We start from the raw sequence: 26,364 nt of genomic DNA on the forward strand, positions 1-26,364 counted from the left end.
AGTGGCACTAAAAAGTTGCACAATTTCCACAATTTCGACAATTTTCACAATTTGAGCGCTTAAATAGAAACTCTCAAATGTTTGAATTTGCAGTAAAAATCAAAATTAACAAGCGAAAATCACAATTTGTAGAATTTACATAAAAAGACGCCGTAAAGAAGATCTTAATGCTCAGCTTGTTATGGCCATAACACGCCCACTTGACAGCCACTTGACATACGCCTCCGACTCAGACTCAGGCTCAGACGGTAACACACATGCTGCAGCTGCAAGTCTACTTGCCATAAACTTAATTTTATTCTTCAAAATTTTACACAAATCGTAAAAAAGTTTGACATGCAAAAAGTATTTTGTCACTTGTCAGTTTTTATGGCAAGCGTCTAACAAACGGCAGCGCACTAATTATTTACGAGCTGTCTGCCCTCTTTCTTCTCCCTCACCGTCTCTTCAAAATAAAAAGCGGAGAATTACATTGTTACCGTAAAAAGTAAATATGGCTTTTACGTGCCTCGACCTGTCTCGTCTTCGTTTTCGAATTGCCGTGCGAAATTTATGCCGTCTGGCAACAAACCAAATACAGTTACAGCCGCATTACTTTTTATTATTTCCCACGTTTGCCGGGGCCAACACTTTGCACCTAATTTCATCAGCTTCCGGCTGTGGCTGTGGCTCTGACTGTGGCACATTGCGGCCATGTTGCACAGCCCGCTCAGCCATTCCCGCTGGCATGTTCCACGCAATTACTGAAACCACTTGGAAGCTCTTCAAAAATTTATGGACATTGATACATCGCACAATGCGCGCTGGCCCTAGCCCAAGCACTCGCTGGGATTTGTGGCTGGCCATTGAGGCACTGAAGCTCTCTGGCAGCTTCGAGCACTGGGGATGAGCAGAGAGTAACTTCCTGCTTTTTTCCCACTATGTTGAGCAGTGTTCAACAAGCTCAGTTTTAATGTGGAGAACTTTGAATTATAGATAAATTTATTAAAAATTTATAAACAGTAATTGATGAGGATTTTTTGAAGGTTATTCAATTAAAATATTAGTACTCTCATTATTATTTTCCATAAGTCCCAAAAGCTGATTAAACACAAGGAAGCGTGGCAGAGCTCATAAAATATATACGAGTCCGACCGTCTGTCCGTGTGTGTTTAAAACGCATCGATCTCAGAAGATATAAGAACTAGAGACTTGAATTTTTGTTTCTAAAGTCCGTTTATATCATGAGCATATTAAGTTTGTTTCAAAAATTTGATTACTACTCTCATTTTTTGTTATAGACTAAAAACCTAATCTGTTATTAAATTATATATACAATATATAATAATATATATAATTATATATACATTATTAGAGCTGAGACTTTAAATATATATTCATGTATATTATATGGAATTTCGATATTTGTTATAATCCACCCCTAACCCCAAAAGGGCGTATTTCACAAACAGTCGACTCCCGCTAAATTGAAAAAAGCGATAAATAAAAAAAAATAAATAAAAATTTCTCCTTGAAAGAAATTGATTCTCAATAATTCTTAATAATTTTAATTTCTGTGTTAATCGAAATATTTGATCCTTTGCCAATTCGAATTATCGGCATTCTCCTTTAAGACTTGTGCTACTGGCAAACTATTTAAATTTCTGTTCTTTTTTTTTTTTTTTAATATAAATTCATTTTATCTTTACTGCACTTCTGCTCTTTGTCTTGTAATTGTAAAAAAAAAAAAAATAAAGCTCGTTCAAAATATTTATGAGCTGCTATAATAATATAGTGGAACATCGTTTGGCAAATTAAAATATGTTGCTTTGGCAACACTAACATGCGAAGGCAGTTTCCGCTTCCTTCTTGGCGGCTACTAACGCTGGTCAGTGAACTGCATGAAACAGTTAACACCATTTCATGGCTGGCCTGGGCCGAGGACCGAGCCTGGGCCTGGGACTTGACTCGGCTGTGCTTCAGGGGAGGTCCTGGATGAGTCGGCTTTTGATATTGTTGCTGGTGCTTTGTTGCATGTCGAGAGCCATTAAATTATCTAAAAGGGCTTTTGAGTTATGTTAACTGTCTGGAATCGGTTCGCATGTTGGCTTTAATTATGCCCTGCTCAGCCAGATGCAACAGCTACGAAAACAATGATTCAATTTCCGCAACCGGAACTCGACCGACAGCTTTGTTAACAGCCTGCATATGAATCGCATGTTGTGTTTTCGGCCATTCCAAGAAATTTGCATGAAAATGAAACGAAATTGCTAGTCCGTGAGCCACTAGTACTACAATGCTCTGCCAGGCACTTCAGCCGACAGCTTCATAAAAAATGTCATAAAATTTATTATTTAATTTTGTCTTTCCCATTGGACTGCCAGCTGCAACATGTGAAAGTCTTGCAAAGAGAACTCACAAAATAATTATTCACTAGCTGCATGCAGATTTACACACAAAACATCTTTTTTTTTCCCTACTGGAAATGGACATGCTCTGCAGCCAAGGAAGAGAACTAAATGAAATTACCAAAAAGCCAGCAGCTACGAATTTCAATTAGTTTATGAAAACAAAAGTCAGGGCCGAGCAATATTTTCCACGAACTTGTTTGTAAACTGCCGCAAAGAAAATATTGTACTTATTTAAATGAGTTTTCATGGACTAAAAATCTAGTTTCTAAATATACTAAATACAGTAAAAAGCGAAAAAACTCGTTAATTAGTGAGAGCTAAAGTAAATCAAATAAAGAATTTAAATTTATGAGCTACAAAATTTTCAATTTAAATATAATTTGTACTTTTTAGTTTTTTAGATTAGTTACGAATATTCCTTTAAAAAAAAAAAAAAAAACATATTTATGGAATTTAAAAAAATATGTATGTTTTTATTTTTACAAATTTTTTTTTTTTTTAAATTTTACAATATTTATATATATTAGCCTTTGCTATTTATTTAAATTACATAAAAGCATCTTAGCGATTTTTATAATATGCAATTATATTATAGTATCATATAAATTTATAAATATTTTTCAAACGACAAGATTTAACAAATTTTTTCAAGCAAATTACAAGTAAACTAATATTTCTCAGCTGGGCAGCTTCTATACTTGGAAGAGCTTTGAAATGAAATCATTGCAGTAACACAAATGAAAAGTTAAAATTAAAACTGTTTATGTATTGTCTTGACACACTTGATGGCAATAAAAATACTTTTGGATTGCAGATAAGAGACCAAAACCAAAAATAGCTCTGCATTTCATTTTATGTTCGTCACATCAATTGAATGAATCCTCGATAAAATTTTAGAGCCACACTTCTCTGTGTGTATTGTACAGTAAAGCCACACCTGAATAGGTGCTCGAAACCAGGACACTCAACTGGAAAAATCGCATTTGGCCCTCGAAAATTTGCGATAAATGAATGCCAATCTACTGTTTCGACGGAGGCCACACAGCTTGGCAGCAGCCCAACTGCGGCAACTGTGGCAACAGCGGCAGCTGTGGCAACTGTCGCAGTCGATTCATTGCAATGATCGAATGTAGACTGAAGTATGCTTACATGTGTGCTCATTTGATTTGCGAACCAATATACCATAATAATTTGTCACGCCAGCAGACAAGCCGGCACACAAAATGGCGCCATCTAGTGTTGGTGTTTGCCTTTCGCTGTTTGCCTGCCACAGCAGCTAACGCGGATAACAGAGCCAACGAGAGGGCGAGTGAGAGTGAGAGTGAGAGCGAGGGAGAGCGACAGAGAGTGAGCGACTTTGTGGCTCTGTTGGTTGGTTGGTTGGTTAGCTGGTTAGCTGGAAAGTGGCAAGTAAACATGAAATAGATTATTTACAGAGTCATGCACAACGATTTGTGCAAACTGTTTTGCCACACAGCTGCCATTCAAGCTTTGATCCACCAGCTCTAGCTCCTGCTGCACACACACTCACACGCACACACACACACAGACAGCAAATGGCATAAAAAAAAGCATCTTTCAAGCAAGCAAAGAAAATCAGAAGTGTGAACAGTCACTGATAAGCGTGCGGAGAGCGCCTGTTGTCGCTCGTCCAAAGAGAAATTGCTTATGGCCTTACACGAATGCACAAATGAAATTGTGCAAGCAAGATTGACGGCTTGTGGTGTGGCGGCAAATGCTGATGACTGCCACACGCCATAGCCAGCTATAGCCGGCCTGACAGCCAGCTACAGGCTGTCAGCAGCCGACTGTGCTGGGCCAGAGCAAACTCTATAGGTTTACGTAATTGTGCTGCTAGAGAGCAGGTCTCGTCATAAATTCACTGCCAGTCAAACAAATAGCTCAATCTGGCCTTGGCCATGATTTACACACTGATTTCCATACAATAGGTCAGTCAGCAGAGCTCGAAAATATTGAGTATATGTCAGAAGTCATATCTCTTTGCAAAGAGCAAAAACGAAGGTTTATTTGCAGTTGCTTCATTTGCTATTTATGGAAAAGAAAATTTAATAAAAAGAATCGATATCTCAGCTCATTTCTAAAAATATGTTATTTCTGTCAAAACAATATTTCTAAAAGAATCGAAAATTAGATAGTAAAATATGTATTCGGAAAAATACAATAGTATAAAAAATAAAAAAAATAAAAACAAAAAATATATAAATTAAAATTAAATTAAATATCATTTTCATTTATTGAATTTCTTTTTATTATTTTTATTATTATTATTATTATTATTATTATTAATATTTTTTTTTTAATATTAATTTTGTTAAGTTTAGTTAACAATAGTTTTATTATAAAAAAAATGTTTTTTGACAACAGAAAATATAATAAAAAAGAAAACAAAAATCTTCTTAATTTTATTTTATATATTTGCTTATTTTTATAAAGTATTTTAAGCTTACAAATTGCAAAAATAAAATAAAATTTCTTTAATTGTATGAAAATTTTGAATTAAATTTAAATAAGACAACAGACTTTTTCTCTGTTTATTTTCTTGTATTTTCAATTACTTTTTCGCGTTCAACATGTGAAATGAAACATTTTAAATTTGAATTTAGAAATTTCTGAAAAAGACATGTAATTAAAAGTCTGAGCAGGTTTAGACAAAATATAATTTGAACATAATCTCTGATAGAAAATAAAAATGTTATAAGATCTTTCCTGTATTTTTCTCTATTTTTCTATTTCAAAAGGATTTTGTCTGTACGTATATGCGATATGGTTAATATTGATTTGACCTGGTCTCAATTCCAGATAAACTGTAATTTTTCGCATGCTCAGAGCAAATACCAATAATCGAAACAGTTAAATTGCCAAAAATATTAGCCGAATGGCTATCGAAATTGGCCAGCAACTGGTAACAGCAGCATTTAGCATTTATTAACCAAACATTTGGGCCCTGCATGAGTGTAGAAATAGTCAGGCACTGGGCTTAGGAATTCAATTAGCCAAATTGCCAACGCAGCCGAATAACCGAATGTTTTATACGCCGTCCATTTGGTCAACTAATGCATGCGAAACGCGCACACGCAGACATCCAGATGAAATGCCAACTATTTACTGAGCCAAGCTGGCCGAGTTCAGCTCAAGACTCTCTGCTTGCTGTGTCATCAATAAGTTAGTAGTGTGCAACGGCCGATCTCCATAGGAGCGGTCAACCGCAGTGCTGTGCTGTGGTGTGGTCCTAGTCCGGTCTGTGTCTATTTTCGGGTCTTTGTTGGCGCTCAGGTGTGAGGTTTATTGTGCTGTTCGCTATGCAAACAGTCGCCCAAATTGACGCGCCGGCAAACTGGACAAATTGCGCACAAACATGGCAAACGAAAACAGTGAAAAAGGCCAGTCAGGCAGGCCGACCAGTCAGCCCATTCAGCTAGCCAGCTCTAGGGGTTGCTCCTTAAGGGTGGACCGTCCGCCCGTCTAACAACTTGAAGCCCACAAAAATTAATTATGAAAATTTTCACTTTACGTCTGAGTTTTTGGTTACTTGTAACTTTGTTAAGTTAATGCGTTTATTTGGCGTGCAAAATTTAATTATGAGAATGTCTAATATTTCTCCAGACTTTGACTGTCAAGGCATGCCAGAGCAATAGTTAAAGTGATGCTATTATGGTCCTAGTTATGTTTAAATAATTTACTACTTAAATATACATACTAGCTTTACCAAGAGGTTGAATAAACAAAAAGAATATTTATAAAGATAGCATAACTCAATAAAGCGAAAATAAAATGTATTTCATATTCTAGAAAAAAAAATTTATATTAAAATTTAAAATAATGTTTAGCTTTATTTTATTTTTATTTTTATTGCTACAATATAAAATTGTTAAGTAAATATAAATTATTAATATGAATTATTTCAATATATATATATATTTTTTTTTGAATATTATTTTTTGAATATTTTTATGCTTTTATTTTAATCCCTTTTACATATTTATTTATCAAATATGAATTTGCCAAGAAAATAAATATTTTTTATATACTCTATTTTAATATTATCTAATATTATATTTATTTTTACTATCGCTATTAGTAATTATATTTATTTTTTGAGTATATATTTAATTTTAATTCTTTTTAATTATTATTCAATTATTATTATTTTTTTTTTTTTTTATATATTTTATTCTGCATTTATTTATTATTATTATTTATTCGTTTTTATTTTCTATTTGCATTTTATTATAATTATTTAATTTTTTTTTTATTTTTCTTTTATAATTATAATTTTTTTTCGAATAGTTTGAATTTCTATTCATAGCACTCACAAAAGATCAAGTCTTATATTTATATAAAAAATTCTCTGTTCACATTCTATGCTCGATTTGAGCACCTGCTACAAATTGTTAATTTGTACCGCAATATTGACCAATCAGCTCGGGGCGTGGCGGTGCGCCACACACATCATTTGATTGAGTTCGGTTGCCCTGCAGCTGTCATGTGAATGAAAACAATTTGTAGCTAAATTGCTACATGGCAGCGCCTGTCGGTTTCCTGTCATGTGCGCAGCCACCGCCTCCTGCTCCCTCCCCATAGACTATGCTTTGACGTCTATGTGTGTGTGTGTGAAAAAGTGTGTGATTGAGTTTCTCTCTTTAATTTTTTTTTTTTTTTTTGCCACATTAGTATTTTAATAATTGTGCATTTACATGGTCTTCCGCTGCATGATTTTGGCATTTCTTATTCAGCTAACTTAATTGCTTGCTTTTATTAATTGATTTTCCATATTGTTCGTTTAAATGAATTTTCGCCTGAGTGCACAGTTAGTTTATTTGAATATGTTTTAGCAACATTTTCATTTGATTGACAGCTGAATAAGTTCCCCAATTACTCAAGTTTTTATTCACATAACATTTGATTATATAAATGGGTTCATTTGGTTGCTCGATTTTTGAATTATTTACGTACGTACGTAATGCCTTCAGGCAGCCCACATCAAATTTATTATTTAGCAGACTTTTCGCTCAGCTACACAAAAACTTTCATTCGCATTCATCTCGAGCGAGCTGCGTTTGCTGTTGCTATCTGTCGAACATTCGCTATGCGCTATTCGCCCGTCACATACGATGCGTGGATGGGAAACCTGTTGTTTGAGCTGCGTGCCTAGACGGGATTATTAGCCGCATTTTGTGGCCCACAGGCGCAAAGCGTTAAACACACGAAACCAATTACAATTCTTCCATTTTGTATTTTGGTCGGCGCATGCATAACTTGCCTCCGGTGATGTTGCTGTTGTTGTTGTTGTTCGGGTCCTAAGACGCTAGACCTATATTTAGTCGGCCGGGCCGCACACAAATCTCAGGTATTTTGATAGCTAATAAAGTTTGCCTTAAAGTATTTGCAGCACAAGTTTCTTAGGCTCGACTCGGCATATTTGTTTTAATATTAGCTAGCCTCCGGGCCGCAAAGAGAGCCAGCTCTGTACCCAACATCTAAGGGTTATTTGCTTAGTTTAGCTTCAGCTACAGCTTCGTCTTCGACTTTAGCTTTAGTTTCCTGTCGAGTGCTTCTCGTCGAGCAGATACGTGCGTTGAGCTACGCCCCACATTGAGTAGCAATTTTTATGCAGCCAATATCAATAATTTTGTAGGTTTTATTGTTATTTGCGCATATTTTTATGTATTTACGGGAGCGTTCGAGCACATCAGCTCTAGCTCAAGCTCAGGCTCCGACTCAACAATGTCAGGAGGCAAAGTTTTCCTTCGCTGAGCGAAACTTTTCACGTCGCATTTCGTTCGCCGGGCACCGGAAATGAAAGTGAAATTGTTTTCCTTCAGTATTTATGTTTGTTGACCTTTATTAAAATGACTTTTATAGCTTTGTTGTGTGCGTGTGTCAGTCAGTGTGGCACGGCTGGCAATTGCCGGCTGCTCATTAATATATCCCACGTAATGAAATCAGCAATTATTTCCATTAACTGCCACGACCCACTGTAGTGCTGAGAATGCTGGGAGTGGCCAGTTAGCAGGATTTGTATGGATGTTCACCTTAGCAAAGGACCTAAACAAACACAGCCGATACACATTCAAGCAACCCAAGCAAGATAATTAATATTTATCTGAATAAACGAGATACCGAAAAAAGAATGTACTTTAATATCTTAATAAATTAAAATTTATTGCGTACATTTCTATATTTTCAATTTGTAGAAAAATAGGTTTCTACACAAAGATTTAGGCTAAGTTCACATTTTTATGGAGTGCTCTCTATGTATATCAATTTATAATAATTAAAAAATCCAAGTTCACATTAGTAGGGCTAATTCTGTTTTACATGAATTAAATACGTATATTTCTATAATATTTAAAAATGCAAATAATTTAAGTTTTATTCTTTTTTAACAATATAAAATTTTTAAGTTATTTTCGTTTTATACAATTTTATATATATTTTTAAAATTAAAATTTAAAATTAAAATTTTTTAAATATTTATATTTTTATATATATATTTTTTTTAATAATATATTTGTATAATTTTTTGTTATTTAAATTAATTAAATTAAAATTCTGTGCTAGATAGAATTTATTTGTATTTTTCTATTACATTTCTTTTTGGTATTCTGAAGTTGTATTTTATTTCTAGCATATTATTTATAGCACAACCAAATATTTTACAGTTATAAAATTTTCAAAAAAATCATATATATTATTTTATTTATTTTAAATATGCATTTATATTTATGTTTTGCATTTTTATGTGGTTTTATAAAGATTTAATATATATGATATATAAACGAATACCATTTAAAATATTTTTATATTAATTTCAACTCCCTAATTAGTGTTGTTAAATAAGAGTATATTTATATTTTGCTATTAATTTTATAGTTGAATATTTCAATTCATTTATTTTATATATAAATGTATATTTATGTTTTGCATTCTTTATATTGTTTTATATAGATTAAATATATAAGAGACTACATTTTTATCATTATTGTATATTTTATTTATAAATACATTTTATATATACATTATTTATCATTTTGTTTTCATATTATTCCATTCCCACTCACATAAATTACTCGTAAAATAGGTTTCGCCGAAAATTGTAATTTTCGAGAAAATTATGAGCCGCACAATGCCGGGTAAGAGCAGCTATCAAATGATATACGAGCTGGTCTCCCACTCGGCTTTGGCTGCTAATCAAATTAAAAATGATTGCGCAAGTGTCAAAAGTGTAGCTGACATTGTTGCTGATTACCTGGCAGCGATGTGCGACATGTGCGCATACATACGTAGACAGTCGTAGGCACTGTAAATAGAGCACAGCCACGAGACAGTTGCGTACAATATCTTCCGGCTGCTCTCAGCTGTTGTTGTTGTTGTTGCTGTTGGTGCGTGTCAACGAAATTTATCACACACTCGCAAGACATTTGTAACTGACGTAGACAGCGACATTGCAGAGGCGTATATGTGGGTGTGTGAGTGTGTGTGGGCGAGTGGCGTTGTTTGGCAGAACTTTGCATATCAGCGCGTATGCGTACACCTGTCAAAGTTATTCATAATTCAGCCGTCGAGCACAATTCTTATGCTGTGTTTGCAGCATTTTGGCACTTTTTTTTTTTTTTTTTTTCTTTTTACATATGTTGCTATTAATTTTTTGCTTCGTCGCGTAACAAATTGAAGGCGTCGCGTAATCCGCGCGGCTGGAGTCGGCGTCGGCACCGAGCCAAGCTGTAAGCTGCAGGACGTTGACATCCTTGCCCAGGTGTCAGCCAGCTGTGTGTGTCTGCGTGTGTGTGTGCACAAAAGTATGATTGAATGTTATTTGATGCGAATTTGAAAAATTTCTTGATGCGTCTGTTGTTCGGCCTGGCATTTATGTAAATGTAACAATTTGTTTAGCATACTTTACGCCTGCCACAGCAACATCATGGAAATTCTGAGGGAGGCACGCAATACACTTTAAAGGGCTGTTGAGTCAATTGCGCTGCCCTTTAAATATTCCCGCATCAGACTGGAATATATATGGGACTTCAGTCAGCTGATGCTTTTTGCGACTGCGACAAAGTGAAACCACTTGAGGCGTCCGATGAATGCATAAATTACAGGCTTTGCTCTCTTTTTCACAGCCTACTTAACGGCGCAACGAGTGCTATTTTATGGTGCTGTTTTATTCTACTTTTATTTGTATTTTTTTATGCATAGTTAATACGATATTGGCCGTTAAGCGGCCATCGTATCGAGTGTCTGACCTTGCGCCGGGCTTAACGCAAACACATCGAGTGGCAATTTATGCAACTTTGTGCGCTATCGATGAAAATCAATTTGCACAAGCTGAACTCTAGCCAGCCAAACAGTCAGCCAGCTCTGTGGGCCACCCACGCAACAGTAGAAACAAATTGGCCGCATTCAAAGCTGTCCCGGGCACTCACAAATTATCTTTAAATCCCGACTGGGGCTGGGAGTTGGCTGGGATTCCTCCATCATTCCGATACATGCGAACACACATATTTCAATTTCAATGCCAGCTCGTCTGGGATATTCAAATGAGCGCAAAAAGGGACACAGCAACTGAGCGCAATGCTCAATCAAATCAAAGTCCCCACATCCAAATAACCAATAAGACAAAGCACAAAGGACACACAGCGCAATGACAAGCCCGGCCAAGTATCAGTGAGCTACAGTGGCACAGGGCGCAGACATGCGAAGCGAGCAGCACAGCATAAGCCTAGATAAGACATCCCAGAAAGAATCTGAAGTGGAGCAACCTTGGCTTCGGTTTCGTATGCGCATTGATAAGTTTTTCCCATTTGGGCAACACTATTTACGGACGTAAGCCGAATGTGCGCTTCAATCAGCTTGAAATATGGAAGAAATAATCGCATAAACTAATTATGGAATAACTCTTTCTCTTTAGATATGAGCTGTGGGTTTAATTCGTTTACATAATGCTGCTGAATATATATTTATAAATAAATCTGATTACAATTAATCTCTTAATTTATAACTATAAATATAATCAATGTATAAAATAAAATGAATGAGATTCTGCACTTAATTCCTACTTCTGTAATTATTAGTTTATTTATTCCCATTCATTGCATTTTATAATAAGTACATATACGTCGTATGTGAAACTTAATCAGAGTGTAATTTCTTAGTTTCCCAATTCTCTTTAATTGCATCACGATTGGCTGCTACCCTTGCAATAGTATTAGTGCGAGCCAGAGAGCTTGTATAAAGTTGTAAATGAATGAGCTTGCACCTAAGCTGAGTGTTTCTCAATGCTAGCTTCTATTCCTTAGCTATCACTCCATGTAAAAGTGAGAGAGAGACGAATATCGTTCTACTGTTGCAGTAGTATTAGTGTAAGAGGCAGTTTCAGCTTGTGGTTATCCATGTGAGCTTGCGCCTAAGCTGGCTTTTATTCTTTCACGCTACCTGAGTGTGTGTGTGAGAGAGAGACAAATACAACTACTACACTGTTGAAGTAGTGTTAGTAAAATAAGGCAGCATATGCAGCTGTGCGCTTCTTATTGTATTCTTTAACTTTCACTGAGTGTGAGAGAGGCAAGTATAGCTATTGCTGAGTAGTCAGTGGCATTCTGATTGGCTGTGGACGATGAGCAGGGACTAGAATGGAATTCTGGAAAAGCACAGCGTGAATGATGCTCACCAGGAATTCATTATTAGGCGCAGCTGGCATTCAAATAAAAATGTATGATGGAAAATGACTGAATTAACACACAGCCGACATATATATACGTAATATAAAAAGTTTCACTTCAATTTGCAATCTCTATAAGGTGATAGAGCTATAGATCAACCTGCTCAATTTATGCAACTCCAATTGTTTCACTCATTTGACCTAAAATTTACCTGAGATTCTAAATTGCATCTAGACTTAATTGTGATTGATAGCCATTTAAGGCTTATTTGCAATGACAAATTCGATGATAATAAAAGAAGGCATTAAAAACTGATTTGATGGGAAATGACTGATCCATTTATTAGTGAGCCTTAAAATCTCTGAAGCAAGCACAATCACACACAAACACACGCTCATTTGCTTAGAGTGTGAAATAGCAATGAACGGAGACAAAGCAGAGAGAGAGAGAGAGAGAGAGAGAGAGAGAGAGAGAGAGAGAGGAGCGAGACTGCGGCAGATAGAGAACGACAAATGTAATCAAAATAAATTACGAGCGTGTAAGCAGCCTCCGGTGTCTATTAAGGGCAATAAAAGGAAAGCACCATTTGTTTAACGCAATCTCATTATTAGATGCGTCCCGCAACCGTTGAGGGCACAGCTGCAGCAGCCGAGAGGCGAACGCCGAGAGCTGAGAGCCCAGAGCTGAGTGATAGGCCAGTGAGGTTAGGTCTGGCAATGACAGACCCGACCCGACCCCCATTTCGTGTCGCCCTCGCTGCCATCGACTTGATAATGCCGCTGATTATGCTGATGATAAGTAATTTTGTAAACTCGAAACTGCAGACCGAGAATGTGGCTGGAAAGCGGCGCTAATGCGCCCGTTGATTAGTCAGTCAACTCAGTGCTGAGAGTGGCACTGGGTGCTCCGTGCTGCTAGCTGCTCTGTCTGCCTTCGGAGGTGCTCTGACACCGACAAGCCGACAAGCTCATTATGCCGCCAACAATTTGATTAATTACACGACGCCCCTGGCCCAACCCAGCCCTGGCGGCACCTTCTTCAGTTGCTGCAAAGGATTTGTGCATTATGAGGGCAACGCTTTTGCGTTCGCTTTTGCTCTCGCCTTCGCTTTGTGTTGCGCCTTTGCCACGCACAAATTCTATGCAAAATTTTCGGTTACCTTAGGCCACACCAACACTAACAAAAAGCACTGGGCAATCATTTTTATGGGCGCCCTTCCGGGGCAGGTGTTTAACAGTTGACATTTATAAGCTGGGCGTGGCTGGCACTGCTGATTCTCTAATGATATTAGAGTTCGGTTGCAATGCCGCTGACAGCTCCACAGAATTTCAGCAATTTTAATGACCATGTAATGAAATGTAGACAGCGGCAACATTTAAATACCACAGAAATGAGCGCAATGAAAATATGTGAAATTTAATACGCGAAATGTGAGACAAGAGTTGAAACAGACAAAATTATGTAAAATAACAAAATTTACTCCTAATAATATTCATATAAAAGCAAAAATTAATTACAATAGAAATGAGCATAATGAAATTCTTGAAATTTTAATGAGAGAAAAAATATTAGTAATATATGCAATTTTAGTTTCCATAATAACTTTAAAACAAATGACAACAGAAAATGAGTGCAATGAAAATAAGTGAAATCTAATAAACGAAAAAGGAAAACAAATCTTTTATTTTATATATTAAATTTGATTTTTCTAAATAGTTTTTGCCAAAAATGGAACTTTCAAATCCGCAATATGGCTATATATGCGAAATATAATATAAATCCACTCAAATAATATCCAAATAAATTGTGAATTAACTCAAGATTAAAGTCGATGCAAACATGAAATTAGCATGTTCGAATCGTTTGTGTGTGCTCGCTTTTGTTATTGTGCTGCTGGCGCTGGGCGAATCGAGTGCGGGCAGCGCGGAGAGTGCGGTTATTGGTGATATACGAGATAAGTGGTCCGTGGACAATGGCCAACAGCAGCAACACCAACAGCAACAGCAACAGCAGGAGGAGCAGGAGCAGCCAAAGAGGGAGCTGCCAGCGCCAGAACAGCAGCTGCTTTTTCCAGTTGAACAATTCAAGAGCTACACAGCCGCGAGGCATCATCATATTAATCACCACCACCACCATCATCATCACCATCACCATCATCATCAGCAGCAGCAGCAGCAGCAGCAGCGAAAACATCTGCATCAGCATAAGCATCGTGTTCATGGCCGGACTTATAGAGAAAATCATTATAAGGCGCTGGAGCTGGAAGAGCGACAGCAACAGCTGGGCAAACACTCGCACTGGCTGCACTCGGCCACGCCGGCAACATTTCCCGATTATGTCAACGACGAGGAACTGGCGGAACAGCAGTCGCCAGAGAAGCCACAGCCCTCACAGTTGGAGCAACATGTGGTGGACCAGCTAGACTATGCCAATAATCATTTTGATTTGGAGAGCTATCAGCGCTATGCGAACATCGAGCTGCCACTCAGCCTGTCGCCCGCTGGCGGTCCCTCGACGCGCTCCGGCCGCCATCGTGGACGCCACGTGACGCCGCACTATGCCAACAGCAACAACAATAATAACAACAACAATCAGGCCAACAATCTGATGCTGCCACTGATATCGGAGCTGGGCGGCAAATATTTGCGTTCGCTGCCCGACTCGGTCGACTTTCTGCAGGATCGCCTCCATGCCAGCCAGCCGCAGCGCCACTGGCCCGTCAAGCGCGAAGCCATTGTTGAGGGCGACGTCATAATTGGCGGCCTCATGATGGTGCACTCGCGCGAGGACAGCATCACCTGCGGTCCCATCATGCCGCAGGGCGGCATCCAGGCCCTCGAGGCCATGCTCTACACCATCGATCGCATCAACGAGATGCATCTGCTGCCAAACATCACGCTCGGCGCGCACATACTCGACGACTGCGACAAGGACTCGTACGGCCTCGAAATGGCCGTGGACTTTATTAAAGGTGAGCTGTTGGGACTGTGGACGAATCTGCTATGAAACTTTAATTTCTTGAAGAAATCGACCAGCTCTACATCGGGTTACTTTATTATTTTGACTAAGATTATTCTTGCCATTCTCAAGAAATTGAATCCGAAAGAACAGAGCTTCCCTTTTAGCATTCTGTAGCTTCATTTGTCTTCTCTCATTTCTATTAATTTACAGATATTTATATAATTTATATTCAAACTATATTTTTAATAATTAAAGGAATTATTAATATGCATCAATTTATAAATAATATGTATAAGAAAAAAAAAAAAAAAAGTGAATATCATTTATTCAGTTTATGTATTACGAGTATGTACTTATATTTAAATTTACATTACATCATAAAGAAGGCATATACAGATGAAAGAACAATTTATATAATAATACACAATTTTATTTAATATCAATTACATATTTTTTATTAAAAATCGTATTTCTTTAAATATAAATTATGTAAATAAAAATGACAAAAATCGTTAATATAATTTTAACAGTTTTTGTATTATTTTTTGCGTTTATCACATTAACATTTATTCATGAAACGACAAATATGTACGAAAAGATTAAATAGTAATAATAAAATTATTTATATTACATTTTTTTTTTTTTTTTGTATCATATTATATTATATATATATTATATTTTATTAATACTTTTATTTTGTATTAATTATTTATATATTGATTAAAAATATGAATCTTTTCATAATTTGTGATAAATATAAAAATTTTATATGTATAAGAAAAAGAAAAAGCACGAATAAAAGAAAACTATATATATATTTTAAATTATTAAACATACCATCACGACACCAGACTCGTCGCAATTTTCTCCATAAACTCTGCCTTCATTCTCACTTTCATACTTGACCTGCTTATGCCAATACACAGGCACTTTAATCTGCGCCTTTCCGACGCCACTCAGCGGCAGAGCTTATCTCGCTCACTTTCAAAGTTTCTGCCAGACTCTGCCCCGTTTGTAGCTCTCTTAAATAGGATGAAATGCGCTGGTCAATACTATCAAGAGGCAAACGCGATTAAAGTTCAGGTTTTTCATGCTCAGAGCATGCTCAATATTTGTATATGTTAGTGTGAATATTATTGGGTACAACTGAAACTCTCGGCTCCTTTCATCTGAAAATGGAGTTTCAAACTCGAAGTGATTTTATTGCAACGTACAAGGAGAGCCTGATGAGCGTGCTCCTACAACTTTTTCAGTAATTCAGGAGGCTTATGAGTGGAATGATTGATATGCCACCGTAAGCGAGACAAAAGCAATAAACTTTACATTTATATGTAACTAATATTTTAATTATCAATTTTGTATTGCTAATTAAAATTATTTACTTATAATTTTATAATTATAATTTTTATTTTTATTTTTTGTGTATTCATTTCTTTTTTAATATTAATAGTATTTGTATTTTTTATTATTATATTAATTTATATATTTTTTGTTTATGGTATTGCATTTTTGTTACCTTATCTATTTTATTTAAATTTAATTTTTTTTTCATGCAATTATTCAATTTATATTTATTTGTATTAATAATTCTGTGTTATGTTTATTTACTCTTTTTTAATCATTCAATATTATTATTATTATTTATTTATTTAATTTATTTAATTTTAAAAAATTAATTTTTTATTTATTTTTATTTTATTTATTTATTTATTTATTTTTTATTTTATTTTTTTTTTTGGTACAGGTGATTATCTTTTTATTTTATTTATTTATTTTTTAGCCTCTCAAGAGAAATGTCCCCTTGCAGCGCAACTACTTTCTAAGCTGAATTGTCTTCGCTTGTGCAGAGCTGACGCAAATGCGATTTACTTGAGCGCTGAACGCTTTATTAATAAACAAAATTAATAAATAAATTACACGATTTCTCAGCGGGGAATCAAGAGTAAGCAGACAGTAGACCTTTAAGCTCTCCGAGCGCCGTTCATGCGCCCAAAACTAATATACATAATTCCCTTAAGACAAAACGGTGTCATTTATTGAATATTCACACACTCTCACACACTTTGGCATAGAGGAAAACGGCAACAGACAAGAGCACAAGTCCCACGTGTCAATGCGAGCGAAAATTAAGTGCCCCGCCAGAGATCAACCCGGCCGGAAGTTAGCGAAATGGGCGGCGAATGGCGGAGGCATGGCCGCATATGTGAGATGGCCTCACAGCGCTGGTTGGCACTTTGCCCGGGCCCATAAAAGGGGCGCTTATTGCTTTTATCTGGCAACAAAAGCGGCGCATGAAACGGCAACTGCGACAGCGACACCGACAGCGACAGCGACTGCGACTGCGACAGCGACAGCGAGTACGACAGCTAGAACGACAGCCGCAACGATCTATAATCAATTGCGCCTGGGTGCCAAGTATTGGCTTGGGGCCCGTTGTTGTCGTTGCTCGTGGCTGGATGCTCGTTCGTTGTGCTTGTGCTAGGCCTGAACACTTTCTAATCTCCATAATTTCATTATTTATGTGCGTAACAAGGATTTACTTGAGCGACGTGCCGCAGCGAGGACTTGCGGCCATGTTTTACGCATCTGACGTATGAAAAATATAATTTTCCAAGTCACTGAATTATATTGACAGGATTAGGCATGCCGCAAACTATGAGCCACGCGCAACTCTCACCTCGCACCTCGCATTGTCTACAATGCTCAATGCTCTCTGCATCGTCATCGTCATCGGCCCCATCATTACGGGGCGGGGCAGCCATTAAACGGGCCGCGCCCCCGCCTGGCAGCAGCAGCAGCCCGATAGAGTTAATTAATTTGTATTTAAGTACAGCTGCCTCCATCAAATGGCATGTTTTTGTGGCCTGGCAGCTCCATAGGCATAACCCGAGCCCAACGTTTGTTTGATCTGCCCTCGCATTGAGGCGACTTTTGTTTACTTGAAGCACAGCAGCTGGTCAGCCGAGAGCTCGGCCTGTCTGCTTTCTGCTTTAATAATTTGTTAATGAGCCTAAGCGCAACAATAACATTTTGCAAAATAACATTTTAGAAATTTGAATAGACAAGTTTTCGCAGGCAAATCGTAAATAGAATGGAATAAACATTTATTCATATCCGCTCAGACCAGCTAATTAGTATATATAAACGAATATATAGAGGTTAGGTTAATGTCAATATTTAAATAATATAAGACGGATTCTATTTCATTTAAATTTTGTGTAATTAGATGTATGCTTACATATGGTATTATATGTATGTATATAATAAACACAGTTGCTGAAACATAGTTAGCTTAAATAGTAAACAATATCTCATCTGCTGTAGAAGTCTGTGTCAATTGAATTTTGGTATTTCATTATAAATCATTTTCATCTTCTCATATTTTCTTAATATGACTGCAAATATTAAATATAATTTCTGAGAAATTTTTAACATTTTTTTAAGAAACTTTTGACAGTTTTGGCAAATGATATAAATAAGAAGTTTATTTATAGCTATATAAATGATTCAAAATATTATAAATACAAAATTATGTTTCTGCTAAGTAATCGATATTATATATTTGTGAAAACATTTTTTTTATCTCCAAAGCACTTCAAGAAATAAATTTTTATTGTGATCTTTTGCTTTCCTTATACACTCAATCATAGCAATGGGTCATCCTTTCATGGACCTCTTCACTTGTGCAAGCCAGCAAAGGCCACTGGAGTCAGCTCTGAGGAATGCTGTAGCTGTGGCTCAATAGGTACTTGAGTAGGGCAAGAGGCAAAAATTGAAAAAAAAAACTTCGTCTGAGCAAAACGGCAAAACTGCTGGTTTAAATGACAGATATGAAGACCAGCATTCCGTTACTTAAAAGGGAATGTCTATATGCGTAACGTATGGTTATACGTTACCATATACGTTGAGTAATATGATTTACGTAACAAATATTCAACATATGTTGCGTATACGTCATTATATATTTACTTCACGCATATCATACAACGTTACGTATACGTAATAAATTTTTGCGATACGTATACTATACATTCTTTATGTACACTTTGATTTACGTAAAATTATTACGTTACGTTACGTTTACGTAATATTATTACGTTACGTTACGTTTACGTAATATTATTACGTTACGTTACGTTTACGTAATATTATTACGCTACGTTACGTTTACGTAATATTATTACGTTACGTTACGTTTACGTAATATTATTACGTTACGTTACGTTTACGTAATATTATTACGTTACGTTACGTTTACGTAATATTATTACGTTACGTTACGTTTACGTAATATTATTACGTTACGTTACGTTTACGTAATATTATTACGTTACGTTACGTTTACGTAATATTATTACGTTACGTTACGTTTACGTAATATTATTACGTTACGTTACGTTTACGTCATATTATTACGTTACGTTACGTTTACGTAATATTATTACGTTACGTTATATTTACGTACCACAATTACGATACGTTATGTTGACGTAATATAATTACGTTACGTATAAGTAGTATAATTGCAATACGTTACGTTTACGTTGTATAATTATGTTACGTCGACGTTATATAATTACGTTACGTTACATTTACGTAATATGGTATGTGTTACGTTACGTTCACCTATTATGATATATGTTACACTTGCTACTCAGCGAGTCATACAAAAAGCGCAGCAAGCCAGTCCAAGGCGAAACTTTGAATAAATTGGTATTCTCATCTCAATATCATGAATGCAGCTCATAAACAACATAGCATCTTTCGTCCTATGCAAGTTCTTTTCCTCTAGCCTTCAGAAAGTCATCCATTACAACACTGAGAAATCAGCCAATTTGAGGCAAAAAGCTTCCGCATATCAACAGTTGTGAGAAGCTGTACAATTATTTAATTTAAGAATTATATACGTACTTTATAACTAGAACCTTTCAGAGAGCTTTAACAAAAACCGCTTAAATAAGCTGTTTATTATTTATTGGAGTATAAGTAAGGAAATACTTTGCATGCAAATAAACAAATAAGTTGAATAAAGTGTAAATTCAATTACCAAAAAAACAAAAGAGATTGAAAATAATGTGAAATAAAAGCGCTGCACCTAGTGGCGCGCAGTTGCGAACTATTTAATGGCGCATTTCAGTGCAACAAATTCCCGAGCATGAAAAGTTTTATAATTAAAAAATAGAAAGCACTAAAGCAGACCAAATCCAAAAAGAGCAGAGTAAAAGCGAATAAAAAACCAAGCAAAAAAAAAAAAATAAATAATAATAAAAAAATTCCGCACAAATATGCAAATGAATAATTGCCAAGGGGTCGGCGTCGCGTTTGTGTGTGTAAAAACAAAATGAACAACTACTACTTTGTGTGAGTTTTGCTTAGTTTGGACTTTGGCTGTCGGAGCACTCCAGCTCTCTCTCACTTTATCTCTCTCTCTTTATATATATATATATAGTTTTCTCTCTCTCTCTCTCTCTCTCTCTCTCTCTCTCTCTTACTGCTTTGACTTTAACCAACAACGTTGACTTTTCATTTACAACTTTGTGCTGGCCGCAGGCCATCCATGATTCAATATTGGTTTATTAGTTTTTAGTTTTAAATCTTAATTGAGCTGACAAGCTTAAATTGAGTTGATAACACTTGGAATTACTAAATGCAAAAATATCACATGCAATTAAAATGAAACCATTTCAATTTGCGGAAGTCAAAAATAAATTGAGCTTTACATATGGGAATAATTATTTGAATGAAGATTTGCATAAATAATCAAGAATGGAAATTTCGACTTTGGGGATTTGCTGAAAATTTTAATTATCACATAGCGAATAGAATATATTTTTAATGCATTTATTGAATATCTGCATAATATAATACAAATAATGATAGTAATAATATATTATACTAATAGTAAAAAAAAAGTAATACTGAAAATAATCAAGTAATCAAGTAATAATAATAGTATATTAAATTTTTTTATTTTTAAGAGATTTTTACTTAATTACACATTTAAATGCATAAAATCAAATGCAAAAAAAAAGAACATTTGACTTTGGAGATTTTTAATAATAATAATAATGAATTCAATCACTACATAAAATAACATGATAAATATATGTATACATATAATTTAATAGTAATAATAATCATTAGGCTAAAATATTTAAAATCCTCATTTTAATTTAAAATTTCCACATTTAATTTATTTGCAGGCTCGATTAGCAACATAGACGATGCCGAATATCATTGCAACAAGACGCAAGTGCGCAAGGTGATATCGGGCGTGGTGGGTGCTGCCTCATCGGTGACATCCATACAGGTGGCCAATTTGCTGAGATTGTTTCGGATACCCCAAGTAAGTCGTTGCACATGTCGTATACATAACTTTTCGTTTGCCATCTAGCTCTAGCCTTGCTCTCGTTTATCCCAAACTTTTCGCAACTCTGCTTGGCATTGCCACCTGCAAACTGCAATCTGCAGTCAGCAATCTGCAATCTGGCCAATTTGGCAGTGCAAAGTTTTTGTGGTTGTAATTAAAAAGTGCACAACATTTGTCGCTCGATGCTCTTAGCTGGAAATTAGTTTAACGACCAGCACGTGGCTGTGCATTAGTTGGCCCCACTGGGCCAACAAATCACACAAAATGCAGCTGCTGCACCCAGAAGCTGCTCCTAGAGCACTTAGAGCTGCTCCTCCATAGGTACACTCTTCAGCTCCAGCTCCAGCTCTAGCTCCAGCTCTAGCTCCCATTCCACATCCACATCCAACTCGAGCACTCTTACGATTTCATTAACTAAAACGTCATGCGGCAGTCGAAAAGTCACGTCGAAAGATTGAGTAGCCAACGTGGCATTGCCGCTACGTGGCCAACAGCCAAAAGTCAATAGACGACAATAAGCAGGACTCCGACAGCGACTACAGCTGCATGGATGCCATAAAACGCACACGCACCCAGCGCCAGCGCCAGCGCCAGCAATTCGCTGCAGCCCCGAGTTGGCCATAAATCAAGCGTTAGCATTTGATTGCATTACATTGCTAGTTGATGGCTGTGGCCAGCCAGAAAAACAGGAATAAAAACAATAAGGCCAAAACACAATGTTGAACGGAACACAGGCAACTGATGTACCATATACGGTCAACCTTTAGTGGCCCATCAAATATGCCAAGCCAAAGTCAAGAAGTTTCAAAACCAAACAAAGAGTTACAAAGTGATTTTATATTTTGATATTGATAAAATATTGGCAGGGTCTATGAATGTGGCTGCAAGTATAGGAAAATGGAACTGGTAAAAGTCGCACCGAGTGTGCTTCAGCTGAGCTCACATGTGTAATCAATGTACTCAATGAACTCAGTGAACAGTTCTTTCTCTCTGTTGACTTTGATTTACGCGCTGCTGGAGAGAGCTGTTCACGCAGTGCCAGTCGGAAAAATCACAGAAGGCTGCAATTTCTAGTCATGCCATGAGAAGAGTCAACTGTACTAACATCTGCTCTACTGCTCAGTGAGCTGCTCTCTCGTTTGATTGCGGTTTACGTCCTAGTGGAATCATAAAGGTTGATAGTTTTATACTTTACAAACAAATACCTATACCTATAGTATGGGAAAGAAAGCATCTAAAGCGCCGCTGGCTCACGCTTAATCCAGAGTCAAAGTGCAAATGTAATTCCCCAAGCGGAATACGCAAGGTTAAACAATGCGATGTATGATAACAGAAAAACTATATGTTTATGTGTCCTCAGAGGAACATCATTTTAATATCCAGAGCATGAATGGAAAATATTCCGCACAACACAAAGGAAAGCAGCTCGAGTCGACTTATGAAAATAAAAAAAAATAATAATAGAAAAAAATATAAATAATAATAATACTAAAAGCTTCTATACAGTTCAAAGAATCGTCATCAAAACAAATGAAAATAAAAATTCATTTATTGCAAATAGTATTTTCCTTTGAATTTCCTGTACTTTTCCTTGTTTTCCGTTAGTTTTTGGTCAAAGCAGCTTAACTTATTAGAAGGAAAAAAATAAAAATGAAAAATAAGCATTAATTTCATTCAATTCAATGAATTCATTACAAGTTTTGTATATTTTTTTTTTATTTTTTTATTATTTTTTATTTTTTTTTTCCATGGAGACATGTGATGCGACATTATCATATAGCTCATTGCGAATGAAAAAGAAATTGCTTGAGAAAATTTGCACAAAGCGGCGACATTCTGAGAATTTCATTATCAGTCTCAAAGACGGCAGAGAAACAATTGACTGCAGAGCTGTTGACAGAATCAGCCGAGCGCGTAGTGAAATGTGGAGGGAGAGGAGGAGGCGGCAGCTGTTGGAAATGACACTTAATTACAAAATCAAGGTGTTTGCCAAACACCTGCAAATGGAGGTGTTAGGGGCCGTGCGAACAAACGCTTTGGGCTCTAGATTTGCTCTCGCTTGCGAGTGCAAATGAATTGCAATTGGTTCAATAGGTTAACAAGTCTCTGACAGTCAGAAAGCAAACGGTGTTAATTTGCGCATGAAATTGGATTCTAGTGGCAACGCCAGATCTATTTTTTTTTTTTTTTTTTTTTTTTTCGGGCGGTGGCAAAACTTTTAAGCCGTGCCCAAAGCGAGGCTCTGATGGTTTTTGGTTTTCAGTTTTCGGTTTTCGGTTTTCGGTTGATGCCTTCATTTCGACATCGCTGCATTGTCAGTGGCTTTGTGGTTCGCTGGCTGCACAGCTTTGCACAAATGAGCCAAACAATCTCCGACAGCGTCGACAGCTGCAGAGCGAACAGAAAACTTTTGAAAGATGTCCGGGAAAGTACGTCGTGGAAAATGGCGTGGAAATGGTGTTAAAAAAAAAACTAAGAGAGCAGCTGCATATACTGTAAGAATATATGAAAACGTTAGCAGATATATGAGGACAAGTAAACGAATTAAATGAGTAAAATGCAAATGGAACTATGTTGAATATGAATATGAATTTAAGATAGGAATTTTTCACCAGAAATAGTCTTTAAATATCTTTAAAATTAAGGTAATCTGGCTGCCTTGTAATAAGTTCTAAAAAAAATCGAATAAGCAAGTAGCCTGAAGTGGACTTCGTTCGCGGAATCAACAACGAAAATAGAACTACTCGTGTGTGGCTTCAATTAACAATGGCTTTGCTCCACATTTGCTCAGCTGCAGCACAGTGAGCGAACACAGGCTAAGCGAGCACAGGGTGTATAAGCCTAGGGAGGATGGAATTTCTGCTCCTGGAAATCCAACTTCAAGTGAAGCTCTTTTACTTGGAATTATTTCTTGGCACGTGGTGCTATATAAAAATTAATACAATAAAATACAACCATAGCAAAAAAGGAAATTCTAATAAAATATATATATAAAAAATTAAAATTTAAATTAATTTTATATTTAATTTAATAAAACAATATATAAAGAATTAGTAGTATTGCCAAAATTTTTTTATTTTTTTTATTATCAATTATAGTTAAATAATTTTTTATTGAATATTATTATTTTTATTATTTTTAAATGTTCGTATATTTAAATTTGATCATGCATATATTATTTATTTTATTATATTAATTTTATTAATTATTTTACTATTATTATTTTAATTTTATTCTTATCAAATTAAATGCCATTAGTATTAAATGATCTCAAAATGTCATGTATAAGACAATTGCTTGTGTGCCTAATATTAGTGCCATTGAGCCATATACCCAGAATAAAAAGCCTGAAGAAATTCTAATTGAATTCCATTAATAAAAATTCTATTCAACAGAACAAAAAGCAGAGTGCAAATTTTATATATTATAAATCTCGAACACAGTTTTCTCAACAATTACTTTAACGACAATTTTATTGTTAATAATGAGTGCAGCAGTTTAGTTTAGCTGTTATTAAATACCAAATAGCATGTTCGTGCCTATTATTCAAGCCTTTTAAAAAGGGGAAACTTAAGCTGCAAACTAGTAAGAAATGGCGTAGTAAATTATGATTTTCTATCATGCAATTTCCCAAGGGCATTTGCAGTCATGCAAGCAGACTTGTTGTAGTAGTAGTTGTTGTTGTTGCGATTGCCCCCAACCCAAGCACTTTACGCTACTTTGTGAGCAGCGAAAAGTGCATGGCGCACCACTTTCAGCCAGCTTCAATCCGACATCGGCAACTGCAGTCAGTATATATATATTTTTTTATTTTTTATTTTTCTGCTATTTCGCAATTTTGTTGACGTTCTAATAGAATGGTTTTCATCAAACATTTTTGCTTATGCATCGACATTTTGCAGGTCTCGTATTTCTCAACCAGCCCGGAGCTGAGCAACAAGCAGCGCTTCGAGTACTTTTCACGCACCATTCCCTCCGACCACTACCAGGTGAAGGCCATGGTCGAGATTGTGAAGAGCATGGGCTGGACTTATGTCTCGATTATCTACGAGGAGAGCAACTATGGCATTAAGGTGAGTGCTGAAAATGTTAAGAGATTGAAGGAAGCATGCAATTTATAAATTGTTTGCAGCTATTAAACAAAAGATTTTATAAATTTACTTTAGGTTGCAATCATTTAGTTGTCATATACACATATTTATATAATGCATACAGTGCTGGTCAATTGAATAGAATACACAATTTAGCGCTGATTTAAATGCAATCATATTTGGTATATACAAAATTATTAAACTATGATGAAAACAGTTTTAGGTTCTGCAAATTTAATTTATATAATTTATATTAATTTTTCATAGACGTAGCATAAAATGTGCTATAGAAAAATTAATAAAAATTATGTAAAAAAAAAAAATAAATAAATAAAAATAAAAATTAAATTCTATGAATATAAAAAAATAAAATAAAATAAAATAAAAACGCGCTAATTTTTTAAATATTAAAACTATTTCTTTTTAAAAAAAGTTTTCATTTCAATAAAAACTTTATATTATTATTGCTCAACTTTTTGTCCTCTTTTTAATATGATTAACATTATAAATTGCATTCGGTAGATCAAAATATTATAAAAATATTCAATCAGTGGCATGTCAGACTATATTCCAATTAGACACTTTCATGTCCTTCCATATATAAGTCTTGTATTTAAACTACCATTATAGCATTATTCTGGCACATTGCATGCATATGGAAGCTTATTCAATTTGGAAAGTGTGGCATGAATTAAGCTTGAGAATCGAGTTTGAGTTTCGCGTGTTTGGCTACAGTTTCTCTGGTGCAGCTTCAATTTGAGTTGATTTTTTTTTACATTTCTCGTTTTGCCTTCTTTGGCGACACGAAGCGTTGCATATTTGTTTTCCAGAAAGCTCTGTGTTTATTTTTTTTTTTTTTAGTACTCGGTAGG

General features: G+C 35.6%; 1 protein-coding gene across 7 annotated transcripts in view; it reads left to right on the forward strand.

Annotated features, from left to right (window-relative positions):
- Window positions 1–26,364, forward strand: part of mtt (mangetout) — a 151,754-nt gene that overhangs the window by 106,892 nt on the left and 18,498 nt on the right. For 3 of the 7 annotated variants that reach the window (XM_089472199.1, XM_089472200.1, XM_089472201.1), the window contains exons 2-4: window positions 13,787–15,041; window positions 21,235–21,377; window positions 25,304–25,474. In XM_089472199.1, the coding sequence (XP_089328325.1) occupies window positions 13,910–15,041; window positions 21,235–21,377; window positions 25,304–25,474 (1,446 nt within the window). In that variant the 5' untranslated portion in view covers window positions 13,787–13,909. Of the gene's footprint in view, window positions 1–13,786; window positions 15,042–21,234; window positions 21,378–25,303; window positions 25,475–26,364 lie in introns of those variants that run through there. The other 4 variants (XM_089472198.1, XM_089472196.1, XM_089472197.1 and 1 more) reach the window with 2 other exon arrangements.

The sequence above is a fragment of the Drosophila arizonae genome, chromosome 5, assembly GCF_054131065.1.
Source record: "Drosophila arizonae isolate 15081-1271.41 chromosome 5, UAZ_ARI_1.0, whole genome shotgun sequence".
Lineage (NCBI taxonomy): Eukaryota > Metazoa > Arthropoda > Insecta > Diptera > Drosophilidae > Drosophila > Drosophila arizonae.